General features: G+C 44.9%; 1 protein-coding gene across 1 annotated transcript in view; it reads right to left on the bottom strand.

Annotated features, from left to right (window-relative positions):
• ZNF831 (zinc finger protein 831) overlaps positions 1-17218 on the bottom strand; it is a 148173-nt gene extending 130955 nt beyond the window's left edge. The window contains exon 1 of the mRNA XM_088482740.1: positions 17109-17218. Within this exon, the coding sequence (XP_088338866.1) occupies positions 17109-17218 (110 nt within the window). The remainder of the gene's footprint in view (positions 1-17108) is intronic.
• Positions 17219-19583: the final 2365 nt, after the last annotated feature.

Below are 19583 nucleotides of genomic sequence, written 5' to 3'. Positions count from 1 at the left end.
AGAAATATAGGATTGAGCATCAATTGACCAGAAGCCATGTCCACAGCAGTTTACCTGAAAATCATTCTCCCACAGTTTCCTTAAAAGATAAAACAGCTATTGAAGCGTGGTCAAAGTGAAAACCAAGTGTAAAGTATCTCAGAATTTTTGGAAGTACGTATGTGCACATACTAAAAGAAAGAAGATGCAAGCTAGATTTAAAATCCATGGAGTGCATCATGCTTGGCTATTGCTATGAAAGTAAGGGCTACACATTTTGGAATCCAAATACCAGGAAGCTTGTCAATTTAGAGATGTCCTATTTAACAAACAGCACTAATTTCATAAAAAACCTTAAAACTAAATTGCGCTATACCAAGTTACTGATTGAAAGCGAAGTCTGGTTTATATAGAGACAATATTTATTCTTAGATTATAAACAATTAAACCACATAGTAAAGCAAAAAGAAAATAAAAAAATGTGAGTCTTCATCAAACAATGAATTTAATGTATAAAAATATATAAAATATATGAGTAAATATATACTCTTATTGCATCGGCCCAAGCACAATTAAAGATCCTTTGAATGCGGAATATCTTCAGTGTAAATTAATCACACTTGATTTGCGGAGATCTGACAGCACGTCTGTTCTAGTCCTACAGTGCTATTTGCCTGGAGACACTGCTCGAGACACTGCTCCCTCCCTGTCCCTCCTGGTCATACAGAGCCGCCTGCCTGGTATATTGCCCGGACGGAGTGAGACACAGAAAGATAATACTACAAAGTCACTAAGGATCTTACTCCTTGTCTATCATTGAACTCAAGAGGTATCTGTTTAGACACACTGCAGGTTGCGGCAGAGAGATTCGGGGTAGAGTCAGCTCCCCCCAACCTCCGGTGCTGGAAATCATTGCAGCGACAACTGCGGTGCTGTTACCTATTCGGGACTGATTTACCTGCATATCAACGCCACTTGGGCTTATGCACAGTCAGCGGCTGTGACTTTGGAACTATACAGTGGGGAAAAGGAAACATATTCCCTTACTAACTGCTCCCTAATTGCTACAGTGTGTCTCTGAATTACCTAATTTATTGATGTAACTGTTTTGATTACCATATAGAGTCGGATCTGATACATTACCATCAATTGGATGAATATTAGCGGGCACTATGGATTACTTGATTTACACTGAAGATATTCTGCATTCAAAGGATCTTTAATTGTGCTTGGGCCGATGCAATAAGAGTATATATATTTACTCATATATTTTATATATTTTTATACATTCAATTCATCATTGTTTGTTTGAAGAGTCACATTTATTTATTTTCTTTTTGCTTTACTATGTGGTTTAATTGTTTATAATTTAAGAATACTGTCTCTATATAAACCAGACTTTGCTTTCTAATCAGTAACTTGGTATAGCGCAATTTAGTTTTAAGATTATTTATGGCTTATGTTTGGAGGATGCAGAATCTTCTTCTTTAATTGCTGCAATCTGAGTGTGAATCTGATTTAAAAACTTGTGTGGAGGATACTGTGGATCAGCGCCATCAGATTTGATTTATTTTCGTTAGTTTACAAATTTCATAAATGCTGAAATTTGAAATGCAGAACAATTATGTGCCACTGGATATGCCAGCAACTGAAGAAATGTCTGAAGCAAAAACTACTAGCGTGGACATTCAATAACAGAAAAAGACTTCTATTTGATCAAACATTGGGAAGCCACCTAGAATGTATGATAAGGAATTTGCAAATATTGTGTTCACTGAATCTCAAGACATCCAGAAACCAAAGTTAAGAGCTGACAGGTGTGAGTGGAAGTCCAAAATTGGCAAAGAGACTTTGCATAGTTCAAAAATCAGAAGTGCGGAAGACATCAAAAACCGTAAGAGTGACAGCAATCCTGAGTTTGTGATTAAATAACTTGTTGACATAGAGCCTGATTTCGATCCGGACACAAAGTCGATGTTGTACTCAGATTGAGTGATTGTCCACCAATGCGCATTCCGCTGGAGTGTACATACACTCTGCCATATTTTTACACATATATTCCAACATATATTACATCTGCTTCCCCCCTGGAGCAAGATTCATGCTAATGATAATTATCATGAGCATGGGCCTTGCTAGTACGTGTAAAAAAAAAAACAATTAAAAACAAACATTTTTATGTACACATAAAAAGCACGTTTATTCCAACACAAAAAAAAATAGTGGATGCAAAAAGTCCACTTCAGTCGCTACACCATTGAAAGTTACTGCACATATAATGGTGATAAATCTCTTCAAATTCAGTTTACTACAGGGCAATTGGAGTAGAATTCGTAAAATTTCAATAAGTCTCTCACGTCTGCGAATTTCTCTTTTGGATCTTTCATACACAGTCTGTGTTTCATCAACCATGTTGGACCTTTCTTAAATCATGGTTTGGTCACCATTATCCAGATTATCATACATGTCAGATGAAGGATATTCTTCAGTCATGTTGTCTTCATGTTGGTAAGGTTGAGATCTTAATCCACCCGATTTCTTCTTACTTCTTGTCACGGCCAGGGTTTCTCAGCATGGTAGTCACCGGGTATTACCTGTGAGGTCGGTATGGGGTGGTCTCTGGAAACGGTGCTGGTGTTTGGCGAGGGGCATTGGCTACGCATGGTACTGTGCGGGCACATTGTCACTAGGCCTGGTGAGGTCTGGCAGTGTTTCCGTTCCATTGGCATGGGTGCCGCCATCTTGCCTGCGGCCATTTGATTCCGGCTGTCCAATCCTGGCAGGTCATGTGCTCATTCCAGCCAGTCACAGTGCGGCACTGAGTATTTAGGAAGGTCGAGAGCCTTTCTTCCTTTGTCAATGCAACGTGTTTCTCAGCTGCGGCTGAGAGAGAGTACCTGTGCCTTACCTGCCTGCCTGTTTCGCTACTAGCCTGAACCTTGCCTGCTCCAACCTGCTGGATTTACCCTGCACCCTCCACATACCTTTTCACCTGTCTGAACCTGCTGTTCCCTGCACCTTGCCTCCCTTCACTCCCAGCTGGACTTCATTACCTCAGCCTGCCTTTGTTACAGCTCACCATACCTGCACTCGTTGCAGCTCATCATTCCTGCATTCAGTTACAGCTCACCATATTTGTTTACTGGACTGGTTCCTGCCTGTCACTATCTGGACATTTCCCATTAACCCCCACTACAGTTATCAAGTGCACTTTAGTGCTATACCTGGACTTTTATTTGCCATGTCTTCTAAGTCACTAATTAAAAACTCTGATTTTTCATTTAAGTCTGCTTCTGTGTCTGCTCCTATCACCACCCCGGGTCCACAACAAATTCAGAACCTCACAGTTTGCACTGGCTCCATGGATCCGGCCACAGAACAGTAGTCAGGAGTGGATTTATTTCGCTGCATTGCTGGTCGTTTAGAAAACCTGGAAGCTATGTAACATCAAATGGCCCAGTTCCTACAGGAGATGTCTGAACACCAAGATACTCTGCAAACCTCGTTAATCACCCCTGGGGTATCAGCAACTTCTCCTCCTGTGCCTGGTAATACAGGGACCAGGGTATCCCCTCATCTACATCTACCCATGCCAAGCAAATTTGACGGCTATCCTAAACTCTGTCATGGTTTTTTAAATCAGAACCAAAGTGGCATACATCATGTCCTTGCTGACCGGCTCGGCTCTGGATTGGCCTCCCCACTCTGGGAGCGTTCAGACTCGCTGCTGGATAATTATACAGACTTTGTATCTTCTTTCAGGAGGATTTTCGATGAACCTGGATGCACAGTGTCAGCATCATCCAGCATTATGACCCTGAAACAAGGAACCCATCCTGTCAGCCAATATGCTGTACAGTTTCAAATTTTGGCATCAAGCTTAAGTGGAATGAGGAGGCCCTCACCTCAGCCTTTAGTATGGTCTGTCCGACCAATTAAAAGATGATCTGATTACCCGTGAGCTTCCTACCAAATTAAATGATATGATCTCACTCTGCAACAAAATTGACCTAAGCTTCAGAGAACATCAGGCTGAAAAGCACAGAACTGACCGGCAAAGGTCATTTACATCTCCCTTGCCTACCCATCCACCCCATCCTCCTATAGATGAGTAGCCCATGCAGGTGAACCAAACCCATCTCTCCAAAGAGGAACATCAGAGAAGGATGCTAAAAAACCTCTGTCTGTACTGCGGAGATTCGGGTCACCTGGTGGCCTCCTGCTCCCGCAAGTCGGGAAATGCCCATACCTAACTGACCTTGGAGACATCAAGTTAGGAGTTATTTGCCCTTCCCCAAATACTAAAGATTTCAAGATTTCCTTAGCTTTGGATCTCAAGCCCAACCCTGTTTTCATCTCTGCTCTATTAGACTCTGGAGCAGCCGGAAACTTCATGACTTCCAGCTTAGTTGATAAATTACAGATTCCTTGTTCATCTCTCAAGCAAGCAATTTCCCTGACTTCTGTAGATGGATGTCCTCTAGCTAAAGGAGTGGTCACCAAGGATACTCAACCAGTATTAGTTCATGTTGGGGCACTCCACTCCGAGTCTTTAAAGTTCTTAGTGATTCCAGAGGCTTCTCAAGAAATCCACTTGGGACTACCCTGGTTACGCCAACATAATCCCAGGATAGACTGGTGTTCAGTGCAGATTCTTTCTTGGGGAACTGAATGTCAGAAGTCCTGTCTTCCCAAAATATGACCTATAAGAAAGACAGCTTCATTACCATCTCCAGCTATACCCGAGGAGTACCAGATGTTCTCTGATGTTTTTTCTGAGCAACAGGCGAACATCTTGCCTCCCCACAGAAAATGGGACTGTCCTATCGAGCTGCTGTCTGACAAGATGCCACCCCATGGTTGCACCTATCCTCTATCCGTGCCTGAGACACAAGCCACGTCAGAGTACATCCAGGACAACCTAGCAAAGGGATTTATTCAACCTTCCACCTCTCCCGCTGGAGCCGGCTTCTTTTTCGTTGGCAAGAAAGATGGAGGCCTAAGACCTTTTATAGATTACCGGTGCCTCAATGATATAACAATTAAGAATCGGTATCCTCTTCCCCTGATCACAGAATTATTTTACAGAGTTAAAGGGTCCATCATATTCTCAAAGCTGGATCTGAGAGGGGCTTATAATCTCATCCGCATTCGTGCTGGCGATGAATGCAAGACCGCCTTTAATACTAGAGATGGACACTTTGAATACCTTGTGATGCCCTTTGGGTTGTGCAATGCCCCTGCCGTGTTTCAGGGCTTTGTTAATGAGATTTTCCGGGACCTGTTGTATGTCTCAGTTGTAGTTTACCTGGACGATATATTGATTTTTTTGTCTTCTATAACAAAACATCATGAACATGTGAAGGAAGTATTGTCCCGTCTAAGAAAGAACCACATTTACTGTAAACTGGAGAAATGTGTCTTTGGGGTTCCCAGTGTGCCATTCCTTGGTTACGTCATCTCTGGCTCCAGTCTAGAAATGGACCCCAAGAAGGTGCAGGCGATTTTGGATTGGTCCCGTCCTCAGATGTTGAAAGCCATCCAGAGATTGCTTGGGTTCGCCAACTACTATAGATGTTTTATTAAAGGGTTTTCATCATTGGCTCCCATTACCGCCTTGACCTGAAAAGACGCTAACCCTGCCCTATGGCCACCTGAGGCAGACTGCCTTCCAAATTTTAAAACAGGTGTTTATTTCAACTCTAGTTTTACGACAACCAGATCTGGATAGGCCGTTTCTAGTGGAAGTGGATGCGTCTTCAGAGGCCGTGGGTGCAGTTCTTTCCCAGCGTTATGACGATAATCGAGTTCATCTCCAAGAAGTTTTCTCCTGCTGAGAGAAATGATGCCATTGGTGAACAAGAACTTTTAGCAGTAAAGTTAGCCTTGAAAGAATGGAGATACCTGCTGGAAGGGACCAAGTTTCCCTTCACTGTCTTCACGGACCATAGAAATCTGCTCTTCCTCAAGAATCTTCAGTGCGTGAGTCCTCGTTTGGCCCGATGGGCGATATTTTTTGCTTGGTTCCAGTTCACCCTGAGCTTCCGGTTTGGAGCCCTTAATCAAAAGGCACCGGTGATGTCAGTAGGGCCACCTACAAATGGCAGGCGTTCCTTCAGGAACGCCTCCATTTGTCCGACCACCCCCCCACCCCGCCTACAAAACGGGGCGAGCTGTCGATCAACATCAGCAGCCACCCCTTTTGTAGCGAGCCCCAGAGCGAGTGCATTTGTCACTTGCTCCGGGGCTTGCGCATGCTCAGTGCAAGCGCTGTGCGTGTGCAGGCCCTCACGATCGACCCTCTTACAAGCGCATAGTGCTTGCGAGCAGGTCTGAATGAGGTCCAGCATCCCATATGGTAGTAGAAGAAATCTGTATCGACCTCCTGGTGTATTAAATGTACACAGCTTTGAGCTGGTTTCATCTAGCTTCATTTGCTAGAATCCTGAATCCTGTCCAATTTACTGAACCATTTTGCTCCTGCAAATTGCAACATGATTTCATCTCTGGTTGGTAATTTGAAATGTTCTATTTTAATAGCTTTGTTTAAATCTCTTGGATATAGACATATTCTGAGTTGTCCATTTTTCTTTTCCCCAATTACTAAGGAGCTCACCCATTCAGTAGGCTCATCAACTTTTTCTATCACACCCAAAGCTTCCATGCTGTTTAACTCTTTTTGTAATTTTTCTCTCAGTGCAAATGGCACTTTTCTACAAGGGTGTATCACTGGAGGAACTTGTGTGTTTATATTTATCTTATGCTCACCAGGCAGACAACCTAATTCTTCAAATACGTCACTGTATTCTGTAAACACTGATTTGCTCTTATCTTTTACTTGTGATGTCACCATAAAAAGTTTCTTTATCAAGTTAAGTTTCTCACAGGAACATCGTCCTAAGATTGGTTGCACATCTCTATCCACAATCAGTAGAGAGGTTTTAAACGTTTGTCCTCTGTATTTCAGTGTCACTAGGCATGTACCTTTTATGGAGCATACACACGGTCAGACTTGTCAGATTTGTCAGATGAACGATTGAACGATTAAACGATTTGAACGATTTGAACGATTTTACCAAAGTTTTGAACGATTTGAACGATTTTTGACTGCATTAAAATGAATGGAATCGTCCAAGTCTGACTGCAAACACATCAGATGTCAGAAATCGTTATCTGACCATCGGGAACGCGCATCGTTGATCGTCCATCGTTCAGGCATGTCAGATATGAACGATTTTCCTTCAGATATGAACGACTGAACGATTTTTAAATCGTTATCGTTCATATCTGAAGGAAAAATCTGACCGTGTGTATGCACCATTACAGGAATTTTCTCACCAGTATAGCCTGCAACTTTCACATTGGCTGGATGAATTTTAGGTTTTAATCTAAAAGTCTTATAGTCTTGAAAAGATATTAGATTAACCTGTGCGCCTGTATCAAGCTTAAAGGGAATGACAATCGCGTTCACTGTTAAAGGAACAATCCATTCCTTCTTATCTGCACTGCACAATTCAATGGAATCCACAAAAAACTCTTCAGTCTCAGCTTGTGTAACAGTGTGCACTGTGTTTGCTTCACTTTTGGTTTTACAGCAGTTGGCAAAGTGATTCTTTCTACCACATTTCATGCAGGTTTTACCATAAGCTGGGCACATTTTAGGATTGTGATTATTTCCACATCTATTACACAATTCTCTGTTAGTCTGTGACTTATACTGCTTCATTTTAGAGAATGATGTTCTGTTTGGCTTTGTTTTCTTCACAACATTTTAGCTTGAAGCTTTGTCATTTCTGCAGATCTACACATATTCACTGCCTTAGCTAGTGTTAAATCTTTCTCCCTCAGCAATCTGTCTCTGACTCCATTATCAGGTATTCCACATACAATACGATCTCTAATTAGTAAATCCTTTAAATCACCAAACTCACAGGTTTTGCTGAGTGATTGCAGTTCTGTAACAACATACTGATCAAATTTATCTCCATTCTTCTGATCACAAGTGAAAAACTTATATCTTTCATATGTCACATTTTTTCTTGGTACAAAGTAGTCTTCAAACTTTTGCATTATAGAGATTAAAACCATATTCTGCCCTTCAGCACTGTCACGATCAGGGCTGACAGGCTGCCGAGATCGCGGTCCTTACCGCTCCAGGAGCTCTGGTGCGGCGTCTCCGGCGGGGGTGCAGGGTCCTGGAGAGCAGCGCTGGGTACTGTGAGCTTCCGTAGACTAAGGGCTTCCATCTGGAGGCAGGTGAGAGGGGATGAGACTGACCGCGCTTCCGCACAGTGACCACTGGGCGTGGCCATCTTGGATTTGGGTCACATGTTGATTTGGGCCAATCAGGTAACAGCCTGGGCTAGGGAGGCTAGCAGCCAATCCTGCACTACCTGAGGGTACTAAAGGGCTGTCAAGAGGCTCCTTAGTGCCAGTGCAATGTCTATCACAGCGTATGCTGTGAGCTAGTTCTCTGTGCTCCATTGCTCCTTAAAGTGCCATCGCTCCAGTGTGTTCCTGCAGTTTCATCTCTCAGCCTTGGTGCGGTTCTGCTCCTGTTACTACCTGTCTCCTGAGTACCACCAGCGTCTCCCAGCTTTGTCTCACTGCTTCCTATGTACCATTCCTTCATGAGTCATACCCCCTTAAGACCGGCTGCTTCCAAGTACCAGCAAACGAACACTCACTCGCCATCCAACTCCACTCCGGGTCCAGGCGCACGCCAAGCCTTGACAGTTTGCACTGGCCAAATGGATTCGGCTAGTGGACAGGATTTGAGGGCCGACCTGCTCCAGGGTATCGCCAGTCACCTAGAGGGACTAGAGGCCTCACAGTGACAAATGGCTCAGTTCCTGCAGGAAATGTCTCTCCGTCAGGACACGTTACAAGCCTCCCTGGTTACCATTAATTTGCCTGCCGCCACAAACCAGCCAGCAGCTCCAGTCGTTCCTGTTCTGAATGATTAATCGGATTGCAGATTAATCGGGCTCGTCTCACGGTAGAAGAGCGGCAAAGGTGCTGCTGGGAGAACCTGTGCATGTACTGCGGGGAGACCGGTCATCTGGTCGCTGCCTGTCCACGTCGTCCGGGAAACTCCCGATCCTAACCTGTACCGGAGACACCAGGTTGGGAGTGATGTCCTCGTCTCCGTCAAAAACTGAATCTACCTTGAACATTACTTTAGAGGTTTTCCATGGTTCGAAAGCTGTTCTTTCTCTCCTTGATTCAGGGGCTGCCAAAAATGTAATCACCGCTGAATTTGTCCGGAGATTTCGGATCCCCATCTCCTCTCTTGACCATACAGTCACCCTATCTGCAGTGGATGGCACCCAGATTATCAATGAGTTGTCTCTCTATGTACCCTACCTGTGCCAGTCCGTGTCGGGGCTCTTTACACAGAAACTATCCAATTTTTAGTGATTCCCAAAGCCTCCCATGAGGTCATCCTTGGATATCCCTGGTTACGTAAGCATTCTCCCAATATTGACAGGGGCACCATGCAAATCTTGTCCTGGGGAGAAACCTGTCGAGTGTCCTGCCTTCCACAAAACAAGCCCATCGAAGAAATTCACATTGCAACCACTACTCCAATTCCCTGCCAGTACCCGCTCCTTCTCTGATGTCTTCTGCAAAACTGGGGCCGATATTCTGCCACCTCATCGGGAGAGGGATTGTCCCATTGAGTTGATCCCTGGCAAAACTCCTCCACGTGGTCATACTTACCCACTCTCCCTGCCCGAGACCAAGGCCATGTCAGCATACATCCAGGAGAACTTGTAAAAAGGGTTCATTCGACCATCCTCCTCACCAGCAGGGGCGGGATTCTTTTTTGTGTCAAAGAAGGATGGAGGTCTGCGCCCTTGCATCGATTATAGGGGCTTAAACGACATAACTGTCAAAAACCGCAACCCAATACCCCTCATTACCAAATTTTCGATCGAGTAAAAGACGCTACTATTTTTACCAAGCTGGATCTAAGAGAGGCCTATAACCTCATTAGGATACAAGCTGGAGACGAGTGGAAAACAGCATTCAATACCCGGGACGGTCATTTTGAATATCTTGTAATGCCCTTTGGCCTTTGTAACGCTCCTGCTGTTTTTCAGAACTTCGTGAATGAGATCTTCCGGGACTTACTATATGTTTCTGTGGTGGTTTACCTAGACAATATTCTGATATTCTCCTCCAATACTGACAAACATCAGTCCCAAGTCAAGGAAGTACTAACCAGTCTCCGAGAGAATCACCTGGACTGCAAAGCTGAGAAATGTGTGTTCGAAGTTTCCTTGGTTCCCTTTCTAGGTTACATAGTCTCAGGTTCTGTCCTTGAAATGGATCCCCAGAAGGTACAGGCAATCTTGGACTGGTCTCGTCCGAATTCATTGAAGGTGGTACAAAGATTTTTAGGCTTCGCTAACTATTATCAAAGATTCATGAAAGGATTCTCCACCCTCATGGCACCCATTTCTGCTCTGACTCGCAAGGGGGCAAACCCATCTCAGTGGCCTCCCGAGGCCGAAACCGCTTTTCAACCTTTAAAACAACCTAACATTAATTACCCATTCTTTCTAGAAGTGGATGCATCTTCTGAAGCAGTAGGGGCTGTACTATCCAAAAAACTCAAGGATAACAACCCTGCGGGTTCTTCTTAAAGAAATTTTCCCTAGCAGAAAGAAATTACCCCATTGGAGAATAGGAATTGTTGGCTGTGAAATTAGCCTTTAAAGAGTGGCGTTATCTTCTCGAAGGAGCTACGTTCCCCATCACCGTTTATACGGATCATCGGAACCTCCTATATATAAAGAATTTCCAGTGCCTCAGTTCTCATCTAGCTCGGTGGGCAATATTCTTTTCTCGTTTCAACTTTTGAATTTTTGCCCCGGCTCACTGAATCAAAAAGCAGATGCTCTCTCTCATTCATTCTCCTTTGATGCATCTTCCGAAGGTCATAAGGAGACTCCAGTTCTAGACTCCAGAGTATTTGCTGTCACTCACATTCAACCCCCTCCTGGGAAGACTTTGTGACCTCAGCTATGCGCAAACAGCTTCTGAAGTGGGCTCATGCTTCTCGTTTCTCCGGACACCCGGGAATACGCAGGACTTTGGAATATTTGCAACATTCATATTGGTGGCCAGCTATGAAATCTGAAATTGAAGCTTTTATTTCCTCTCCTGTCTACAGTGCGCTCAGCATAAAACATCCAGACAAGCTCCTGCTGGCACACTGCTACCCCTGTCGATACCAACCCGTCTTTGGACACACCTATCCATAGACTTTGTAACGGGTTTACCACCATCTGGGTTGTGGTGGATCGTTTCTCCAAAATGGTTCAATACGTCCCCCTCAAGAAATTGCCATCTGCTCCTGAGTTGGCCCAGTTGTACGTCGACAATATCTTCCGTCTCCATGGACTCCCAACCGAAATTGTCTCCGATAGAGGGGTGCAGTTTGTAGCAAGATTTTGGAGAGCTCTGTGTTCCGTCTTCCAAATTAAACTAAAATTTTCAACAGCTTACCACCCTCAGTCTAATGGATCTACAGAGAGGGTCAACCAGGACCTCGAGGCCTTTCTACGAATCCATATGTCTTCATCACAAGACAACTGGGAAGACACCCTGCCCTGGGCAGAATTTGCCCATAACAGCTCTTATTCATCTACAGGGGAAACCCCATTTTTTGTAGTTTTTGGTCTGCATCCCAGAGTACCAGAGTTTCAAGTATTGCCAGTCTTCGATGTACCAGCAGTAAACTCTACACTACAGAAATTCTCTTAGATTTGGACTCAGGTTCATTCCGCCTTACGAATAGCCTCTGTTCGATATAAATTAGCAGCTGACAGGAAAAGAAGAGCGGTGCCCAACCTAAAAATGGGTGATTTAGTGTGGTTGTCTACTCGTAATCTTCGCCTTAAAGTCCCGTCCATGAAGTTTGCTTCCAGCTTCATCGGTCCTTTTCCCATCATTCAAGTAATCAATCCTGTGGCCTACAAACTGAAACTCCCGTCCTATCTCAAAGTACCAAACTCCTTCCATATCTCCCAGCTAAAACCTCTCATCCTGAATCTCTTTCACAAAGTCCTGCCAAGCTCTCCCAAAGTCCTTACTAAGAGGGGTGTAGAGTTTGAAGTCAAACAAATCCTGGACTCTCATTTTCGTTACGGTCAACTTCAGTATTTGCTGGATTGGAAAGGTTATGGTCCTGAAGAGCGCTGTTGGGTGAAAGCTGAGGATGTCCATTCTCCTCGCCTGGTGCTTAAGTTTAATTCTGAAAATTCAGGAAAACCCAAGAAGTGTCCAGAAGCCACCCCTAAAGGAGGGGATACTGTCACGATCAGGGCTGACAGGCTGCAGAGATCGCCGTCCTTACCACTCCAGGTGCTCTGGCGCGGCATCTCCGGCAGGGGTGCAGGGTCCTGGAGAGCAGCTTTGGGTACTGTGAGCTTCCGCAGACTAAGGGCTTCCATCTGGAGGCAGGTGAGAGGGGATGAGAATGACAGCGCTTCCGCACAGTGACCACTGGGCACGGCCATCTTGGATTTGGGTCACATGTTGATTTGGGCCAATCAGGTAACAGCCTGGGCTAGTGAGGCTAGCAGCCAATCCTGCACTACCTGAGGGTACTAAAGGGCTGTCAAGAGGCTCCTTAGTTGCCAGTGTAACGTCTATCACAGCGTATGCTAGTTCTCTGTGCTCCCTTGCTCCTTAAAGTGCTATTACTCCAGTGTGTTCCTGCAGTTTCACCTCTCAGCCTTGGTGCGGTTCTGCTCCTGTTACTACCTGTCTCCTGACACCGTGTACCCCCTATTTGCCCAGCCTACCCCGGTATCAATTTCTGACATTTTTGCATTTATCCTTTATGATATTTATTTGTTATATACCAGTAAAGAGTTTTTTCCTTTATTCACCTATACAGTCCATCTATTCAATATTTATGTCAGTGACATGTTGGATTATTGAAACAAAGTAACAGCGCTAATGGATGGAGAGATATTTTAAATAAATGTATGCTTTTAATTTATATGGTAAGAACATTCGTTTCTGTATCTTATCTCAACAGTATGGTCCCTTATATGATTGCCTTCATTTTATTACACAATATTGTTATATATAAGCAAAAGTAAATAGTCTTTTTCACACGGCTTGGTCAACTGGTCATTTGATTTTGTGCATCTGTAACCAATTTTGCAATTAGAACAGTTTAAATAGCAGTGCCTTTGTGGCTCACACACACACTTGCTCCTGACAAAGGTGCGGGATACTTCCGCATGGAAACGTGTTGAGCCTTCATACGGACCCCCACATACCAGAGCACTTGGAGGACATTTATTAAATTTTCCGGACCAGGAATTTGGAGTCAACAGCTTATCCAAGGGGAAGCAATCAGGAAGCCGACTGCCTAAATACCGGGAGCCGGCTTCCCGACTGTTAGTGTTCACTCTAGCTCCGGCGGCAGGCAGGGCGCCGGAGCTAGAGAGGGCAATCTTGTGCTCCCGAAAAGGGGGCATGGTCATTAAAAGGGGGCGTGTCTATAAGATGCGTCCCCTTTTCGTCATACTTGGCGGCGTACACCCGGCGCTTACGGACATGCCGGGCAGCCCCCAAGCGCTGCCGAAAGGGAGAATAAATGCCGGGCGCACCGCATGTTTGTCCACCCGCGGGACACTGCATCCCGCGGGTGAGAACGGCACCCGCAGGCTGTGAGGGCAGGGCACTTTTTGCCCTCCTCCGCCGCGCCCCGCTAAAACAGCCTAGCGGGAACGCTAGACTGTCATATCCCGGCAAGGGTGAAATGCCGGGCGTCTAGATGTAGACACCCGCATTTCCCCGATGCCGGGAGACCGGCGTCCGGCATCCCGATCGTAGTGATGCCGGGCACCGCGAGCGGACAGCCGTGGGGGGGAGGGTTAGGTTTAGGGCTCCCGGGGGGGACTTAGGGTTAGGCACCCCCCCGGGAGGGTTAGGGGAGGGAGGGTTAGAGTTAGGCACCCCCGGGGTTTAGGTTTAGGCAGCGGGGAAGGGGGTGGTTAGGGTTAGGCACTTAGAGGGGGGATTAGGGTTAGGCACTTGGGGGGGAAGTTAGGGTTAGGCACCCCTAAGGAGGGTTAGGGTTAGGGGGGTTAGGTTAGTAGATACTTACCTATCCACGATCAGGATTTCCAGTGCTGTCGGGCTTCCGCTGCTTCTAACTCTGCTCTTGTCGGGCTGCCGCTTACTTTATATGCAAGGACTTCCTGCTACAGTACCCACTTGGTAATGTATTCCTCTTACTGGGACTTGCATCGGCTATTCACTTGATACTGGACTCAGTGACTCATTATAGTGTTGTGGGGCCAATCCCTATTGCAATATTGCATATTTTAGCTTTCATATTTATGTTTTTATACGTTCCTATTAAATTGTGTTCATTTTGACCAAGCCATGTGTATATGATTTACATTTATTTCAAATATCTTTCCATCCATTAGCGCTGTTACTTTGTTTCAGTTATATACTACCTTTGAGGAGTTTAACACTCTCCTCCTACAGCTGCTATTTAACGAGCGCCACTCCCTCATTTGTTTCACATGTTGGATTATTATTTTTCAACACCTAGTATGAAATAGAGCTGAGAGCAGTATACAATTCTTATTAGGAAATTTTATATGATTTTGGATCCCTGTTTTTTTTTACAGTGTGTGTTACACCTAGATATTTTGTCTACTTTTACCCGATAATCCACAGTAGCCATTTATTCCCTCTATAATACTTACTCTCAGTGTTGTAAAGTCCGTAAACTCATCCCAGGTGCCGGGAGGTGTCTCCCCCCCCCCCAGTGTACGGTGGCTTCTCAGGTGCCGGGAAGGGGTGCCATGTATTGGGAGGCCGTGACGGTACGCTCCGGGTATATAGTTACAGCCCTAAGTGAGGTGAATATGTTGTGGACAATGGAGGAGGTTCCCCATCAGAGCTGGAGCATGGCGGCAGGCGCCTCCATTGTCTCCCATAGTTCTGCCCCTGCCTACTCTGTAATTAAGCATGGGGGCCCTTGGCCCTGTATTTGGGGATTGTCCTACAGTAGTCCCCTTCCATACCCTTTCCTATCGCCTCCCCTTTACCTATTGTGTTAAGGTTTTATTACTTTTATTTTTGTTTTCCTCTACAGCACAAATGTAATGTACAGGAGTGTTTTACTGTATGTATGATCAATTTGAAACATTATTTTGCATGTGCTATAGAAAATATAGAAAAGATAAAGGAAATTAATTGTTAGTGCAGTTACTCATCTTTAACTTGCTGCTTTAGGCATTCACACTTGTATACAGCAATATTTCAGAGCCTAATACACAAATGTGTCTAACTGTGAATAGTATGGCATACTTGTCTACCTCCCCTTGGAATGTCCAGGAGACCTCTGAATTTTGGGGAGTTCTCCCAAAGAACATCTCACAATCATGCATCACGCCTGCTACCCTAGTGAAGTGGCAGGTGGCGGGACTTCATAACGTGATTAGCAGTAGTTGCGTCATGTTGGCCCTGCCATAGCTGTCCAGTGCTGCGATTCATGGCACTGCACAGCTGGAAAAGGATGATGTGAGTTGTTTCGTCACACCCCCTACACTAGCTCCATGTACATCCACTCCAGGATCTCCCAGTGGGCAGGTAAAAGATGTCAGCAGGTATGTAGACTATTTATTAGCTTAACTTAGGAAGAGATGTATCGAACCTTCTGTGGAGGCATAGCAACCAATTAGATTCTAGCTATTATTTTCTAAAATTTACTAGATAAATGACAGCTATAAGTTGATTCGTTGCTATGGGTAATGCCTACACATTTCCTTTTTAGAATGTTTAATAAATCTTCCTCTAAGTAGGGCTCTTTGTTATTAATAAAATAAAGCATTTTTTTATTGGAAAATTAAGTAAAACAAAAATGTTTTCTATTAATTAACAATTTGCTTATTTTTCTATTACTGCTGCTTCCAGTACAGTGCACATGTGTGACCAGCAATTGCATCTATGTGGACATGCAAAAAACAACAAAAAGGCCTAATAACACTCTGTGGTTACCCGCCACATAATTGTGAGGACCTCTCTAAGGGGTCTATTCATCATTGGGCCCTCAATGATGAAGCATCCACCTCACAGCGGGGGGGGGAACTTAAGTATCCACCTCTCCATGAAGGATTCTTATCAACGGAGCAATTCAGCAAAAGCACAAAAAGCAGCTGTACCCGCGATCAGTAACACTGCTACTTCTATAGCAGCATTACTTACATGTCCCTTTCGCCGGCTTCTGCACATGTGTGACCTGAGATCATGCATGCTCAAAGCCGCTGGGGAGGCAGGGAGGAGGCGGCGGAGAGATCCGCATGGATCCCTCTTCGCATTCCCGGAACTTCTTCCCATAGGAAGGAGCTGGGCTCAGAGAACAAGCACTATGTGAACATGGCATTTGTTCTAGCAGGCAAACTCTGAAAAGTTTTTGGAGTTTGCTAAATATCAGGTGGTCCTATTTGACCCCTAATGATGAATGGTCCGTTACCTTAAATATGCAGAAACTAGCGTTTTTCGCATGTGTACCAGGCCATTAAGGGAATGGACCCCACCACCTATTGTCTTACCCTAGAGAACTTCATATAAAAATTCTGCAGAGCAAGCACTTTTTGTTTTGCATTTTGGCATTGTGTCAGATGCATTTCTGCACCATTGTGACACTCTTAGTCACGCACTTACACAAGACATTACAATACAAGTACATTTCTTTTCTCACATACGGAATCAGAAATTTCTACTAACACAAAGCTGATACCAAGTTCCTATAATAAAATGTACTTAGTCAAAACCCCTGATATCAAACAAACAAATGGTGCAATTTTAAACTGTATTACATTATTCTTTACTTTCATAAAACTTAAAGCATTTTCTATTACACAGATTTAAAATGCAAACTTTATTTTTTTTTACTACATCTGCAGCAATAATTGCTTATGTACCTCTTATGTGTTAGTTCTTTTGCATGGCAGTCGCATCACACTCATGTACAGATAACACACTGTAAACAAGCACAGAAAATGTTTACCACAATACAAAACGCACAAATGCCAGCATATTACAAATGATTCCATCTACTTTCAGCTAATGCTGCTAACCTGAGCAGGTTGACTTCAAGGCTGGTGTGAAGGCACGGACTGAGTTCCAGATACTGTTGGCTCAGTATGGGGAGGGTCTTGCCTCCTTCCACCCCTATTTCCCAGTGCATTTTGCCTGTGTGAGGGACCTGGATGGTATGGCGTGAATAGAGCTTTAAGGATCGTAATATGATTTTCCTGCTTATAATGTCTGTGCCACTGCAGCTCTGTGTGGGCGTACAAAATGACACAACTGTGTTTTAACCTCTTCCATACACACTCCAAAAATACATATTTATTCACCCTGAGATGATGAACTACAGGGAGCAGCATATCCAGTTTACCTCGTAGAAGATTGTATGTACAAAGAGTAATGGGGGTCATTTATGATGGACAAGCGAGTGCATAAATATGTGTCCTATATGTGCTTTGTGTCTGCAGGTATGTTCATGATGAAATGTATGTGTCCTATATGTGCTTTGTGACTGCAGGTATGTTAATGACGAAATGTATGTGTCCTATATGCTCTTTGTGACTGCAGGTATGTTCATGACGAAATGTATGTGTCCTATATGTGCTTTGTGACTGCAGGTATGGTCATGACTGAATGTATGTGTCCTATATGTGCTTTGTTACTGCAGGTATGATCATGACAAAATTAGGGGTGAGCGGGTTCGGATTTCTGAAATCCAAACCCCCCCGAGCCACCCGATCCGAGGCCGATCCGAAGCCGATCCGAGTCAGGCTCGACTTGTCCCGCCTGACTCGGATCTGAAATCGAGGCAAAACGTCATCATCCCGCCTTCCGGGTCTCGCAGGTTTTGGATTCTATATAAGGTACCCGCGTCGGCGCCATTTTCTCACTTGGCTGTGGACAGTGAAGAGGGAGGGTGGGTTAGGGCTGGCTGGGCTGTGTAGTGTAGTGCAGTGCAGTGTTGTGCTGTGCTGCTGTTGTCCATAGGGGCTGTGTCCACTCCTCCAAAGTCAATAGGGGCTGGCTGTGTTGTGCTGCTGTTGTCCATAGGGGCTGTGTCCACTCCTCCAAAGTTCATAGGGGCTGGCTGTGTTGTGCTGCTGTTGTCCATAGGGGCTGTGTCCACTCCTCCAAAGTCCATAGGGGCTGGCTGTGTTGTGCTGTGCTGCTGTTGTCCATAGGGGCTGTGCCCACTCCTCCAAAGTCCATAGGGGCTGGCTGGACTGTGCTGTGCAGTCAGTTGTCCATAGGGGCTGTGTCCACTCCAAAGTCCTGTGCAGTGTCCCAGTCCTAAAGGGGTGCTGTAGTGTTGTCCAGGGGGTGTTCTGTTTATCAGAGGTGCTCCCCCCAAGTGCAAAAAAAAATATTTTTTCTGTGTTTGTGAATTGTGTGCGCAGTAGCCGCACGTGCATCAACAAAGTAGAGCCAAGCGTGCGCCTGTGTCCCATAAGTAAAGGGCCGGCTGGCTTGTCCATTAAAGGGTGCTGTAACCCCCAAAGGGCACTCCAAACAATATAAAAAAATATTTTCTGTGTTTGTGAATTGTGTGCACTGTGGCTGCACGTGCATCAACAAAGGAGCAGCGCCAAGCGTGCCCCTGTGTCCCATAGGTAAAGGGATGGCTGGCTTGACCATTAAAGGGTGCTGTAACCCCCAAAGTGCACTCCAAAAAAAAAAAAAAAATTTCTTTGTATTTGTGAATTGTGTGCGCAGTAGCCGCACGTGCATCAACAAAGTAGCGCTAAGCGTGAGCCTGTGTCATAGGTAAAGGGCCGGCTGGCTTGACCGTTAAAGGGTGCTGTAACCCCCAAAGTGCACTCCAAAAAAAATAAAAAAATATATTTTTTTGTTTGTGAATTGAGTGCACAGTAGCCGCACGAGCATCAACAAAGTAGCGCCAAGCGTGCGCCTGTGTCATAGGTAAAGGGCCGGCTGGCTTGACCATTAAAGGGTGCTGTAACCCCCAAAGTGCACTCCAAAAAAAATAAAAATATATTTTTTTGTGTTTGTGAGTTGCGTGCGCAGTAGCCGCACGAGCATCAACAAAGTAGTGCCAAGCGTGCGCCTGTGTCATAGGTAAAAGGCCAGCTGGCTTGACCATTAAAGGGTGCTGTAACCCCCAAAGTTCACTCCAAACAAAATAAAAAATATTTTCTGTGTTTGTGAATTGTGTGCGCAGTAGCCGCACGTGCATCAACAAAGTAGCGCCAAGCGTATGCCTGTGTCATAGGTAAAGGGCCGGCTGGCTTGTCCGTTAAAGGGTGCTGTAACCCCCAAAGGGCAGTCCAAACAAAATAAAAAAATATTTTCTGTGTTTGTGAATTGTGTGCACTGTGGCTGCACGTGCATCAACAAAGGAGTAGCGCCAAGCGTGCGCCTGTGTCCCATAATTAAAGAGCCGGCTGGCTTGTCTGTTAAAGGGTGCTGTAATCCCCAAAGGGCACTCTAAACAAAATAAAAAAATATTTTCTGTGTTTGTGAATTGTGTGCACTGTGGCTGCACGTGCATCAACAAAGGAGCA

This window comes from Taudactylus pleione, unplaced genomic scaffold (assembly GCF_031769625.1).
Source record: "Taudactylus pleione unplaced genomic scaffold, aTauple2 ptg000018l, whole genome shotgun sequence".
Lineage (NCBI taxonomy): Eukaryota > Metazoa > Chordata > Amphibia > Anura > Myobatrachidae > Taudactylus > Taudactylus pleione.
Note: the sequence above shows the minus strand (reverse complement) of the source record. Positions and strands in the feature narration are given on the sequence as shown.